Genomic DNA, 2,215 nt, shown 5'->3' on the forward strand with positions numbered 1-2,215 from the left:
CACAGAGTCTTTAGGATCCAGTGAGCTACACCACAGTGAGGCAGCAAAAGCAAAACAACAAAACACAGAAATAAAGTCTGGGAGAGGAAAGAAAAATCAAAAACCGCTTCAGGTGCCGGTATGTGCAGATGCAAGAGAATCATGGATCCCATAGCTGCCTTTTTAATTAATTAAGTGCAGTTCTGCAGTGTGGCTTGGTTGAAAATGTATATGTTTAAAATGCTGCACACAAATTGGGGTGTCTTTTTTGTGTGTCTGGCTTTGGTTTAATTTCCCTTTTGTTTGAATGTGTGGGATTTCATTTTTGAACTTTGCTAGTTAGTATACCAGGGATGTTTCTGATTTTACACCGAAAGAAGTCAGACCCTGCAGTTTAGCTGGCAGGAGAACTTGGCGAGGCTTCATATGATTCAGGAAAGACTGAAGAATTGGTGAGCCATATCCAGGCAATGTACAGCTGTAGACAAACAAGTCAGGACTCATAATGTTGTATCCTGCCTACAGGAGTTTACATTGTAGTCTTTCCTCTGAATCCATCAGACATTAAGCACATCGAAGAAAGCGTATTGACTGTGTCATATGTATGGGGCGACTTTCATAACTGTATGTGTGTGTACATGGGAAAATCTGTTTCTCAGTTGGGAGCAAGTTCAGTCATTGACATTTCAGTTATGCTCTGAAAGACCATGTCAGAGGAGCTTCAGAGGTGCTAGCCATGCTATAAATCAATCATTTCGTCTGTGTCTTGCCAGGTGATTAGAGTGAATGATTGCCCCCAGAACACCCAAGTGAGCTCAGAGCCTGCAGAGATCAATGTCTGGGATGAACAAGAGAAACACAGCAAGAACTGGCTCACTGTGTCTAATTTCAGTCAGCTAAGTATGTGATATTTTGCAGATGATGAAATTCAGAACAGCTTTTAAAAGAACAGTAAATAAAAATATACAAATTCAAAATACCACCCACGATTTTCACCTCGTGGCGTAACTTTTACAGAATTAGACTTAGGTCGCAGGCACTTGGTCATTTGCTGCATCACTGCAGAGGCGAGAGGAACAAAAGGAATCTTGAATGGAAGGTCAGTTAAATCTGGGAGTGCTGCCTGTCTTGTGTGGGAAATAGTAGAGTACTGATCCTCAGGAATAAGTGGGAAGCAAGGAGGATAATATCCTTGCCTCCTTTCCTGAGGTGACTTCTAAAGTGGCATCCTGGCTAATTGCAAAAATAAACTAGCATCTAGTTAATTTCTGAGGGCATTTACACTCAGGCAGTGCTTCAGTACTGTATCTGCTGGCAGATCCTCTACATGCATTATTCATTACTTACTGCTCAGAAACACATCCTACAAAGGGAAAAAAATATTTCTCTATGGTCTCTGTTGGAATGAAAAGGGAATGGCATTCTCACGCTTACTTTAGTAATTCTCCAGTTCTTTAATTCTCAGAAAACCTTTGCGTAGTTCATCTTCTCTTTCAGCTTTGCTGCCATGTGGCTCATTGGCTTCAGCCTACAAGCTGCTGGGACAAGCACCAGAGAATGCTGTTGATTCAGCATTGCACTGTCTGAGAAGGGCCGCGCTCCTCCAAAATCCACTGACAGAGGATGGAAACAGTCCATTCTAACCCCATGAAGTTCTGTTACTGCTTTTTTAGCCCATTACATGTTTGTTGGGGCAATATGGTGTATAGGTGTTTATTTTGTAGCACTGCATAGGTTATTAGTTTGTAGCAGCAGAGCTGTTCATTTGTACTCTGGAAATAGCTGACATCTGCTCTTTTGACTAGGTTTGGAACATCTCACTTACATGCACCAGAAAATGAAAAATCAAGACATTGATAGGCGTGCAATATCATTCCGTGATTACCTGAGGCATTCTCGAGAGGTAAGACCTAAGATTACATATTCTAGGCCATAGTTTTTGCTGGGACGAGCCCAGGATAGCTCTACTGCTGTCCCTGGACTTGCCGCTATAGGTTCTCTGAGAGGTAAGGAACTGTGTTGTATGCTGGCACAGTGCGAGTAAATGAATAATGTAGCAGCTGTTAACACTCTATTAAGATTATTGAAGTAAGATATTAAATTATTGAACCATGGAGTGGTTCCGAGTGTGAAGAAATGAGTGATTCTGAGTATGAAGAGATTGGTCAGAAATGATGCATATGTTGATATTTCATTAGGCAGTGAGTGACTGTCGCAGTTTGAAAAGGGGGGCTGT

General features: G+C 41.7%; 1 protein-coding gene across 1 annotated transcript in view; it reads left to right on the forward strand.

The window, feature by feature from the left end:
• Positions 1-1,882, forward strand: part of LOC104493695 (transient receptor potential cation channel subfamily M member 6-like) — a gene marked incomplete at its 3' end in the record, with an annotated part of 28,705 nt that extends 26,823 nt beyond the window's left edge. The window contains exons 18-19 of the mRNA XM_010136426.1: positions 753-879; positions 1,785-1,882. Coding sequence (XP_010134728.1) covers positions 753-879; positions 1,785-1,882 — 225 coding nt within the window. The remainder of the gene's footprint in view (positions 1-752; positions 880-1,784) is intronic.
• Positions 1,883-2,215: the final 333 nt, after the last annotated feature.

The sequence above is a fragment of the Buceros rhinoceros genome, unplaced genomic scaffold (assembly GCF_000710305.1).
Source record: "Buceros rhinoceros silvestris isolate BGI_N320 unplaced genomic scaffold, ASM71030v1 scaffold19405, whole genome shotgun sequence".
NCBI lineage: Eukaryota > Metazoa > Chordata > Aves > Bucerotiformes > Bucerotidae > Buceros > Buceros rhinoceros.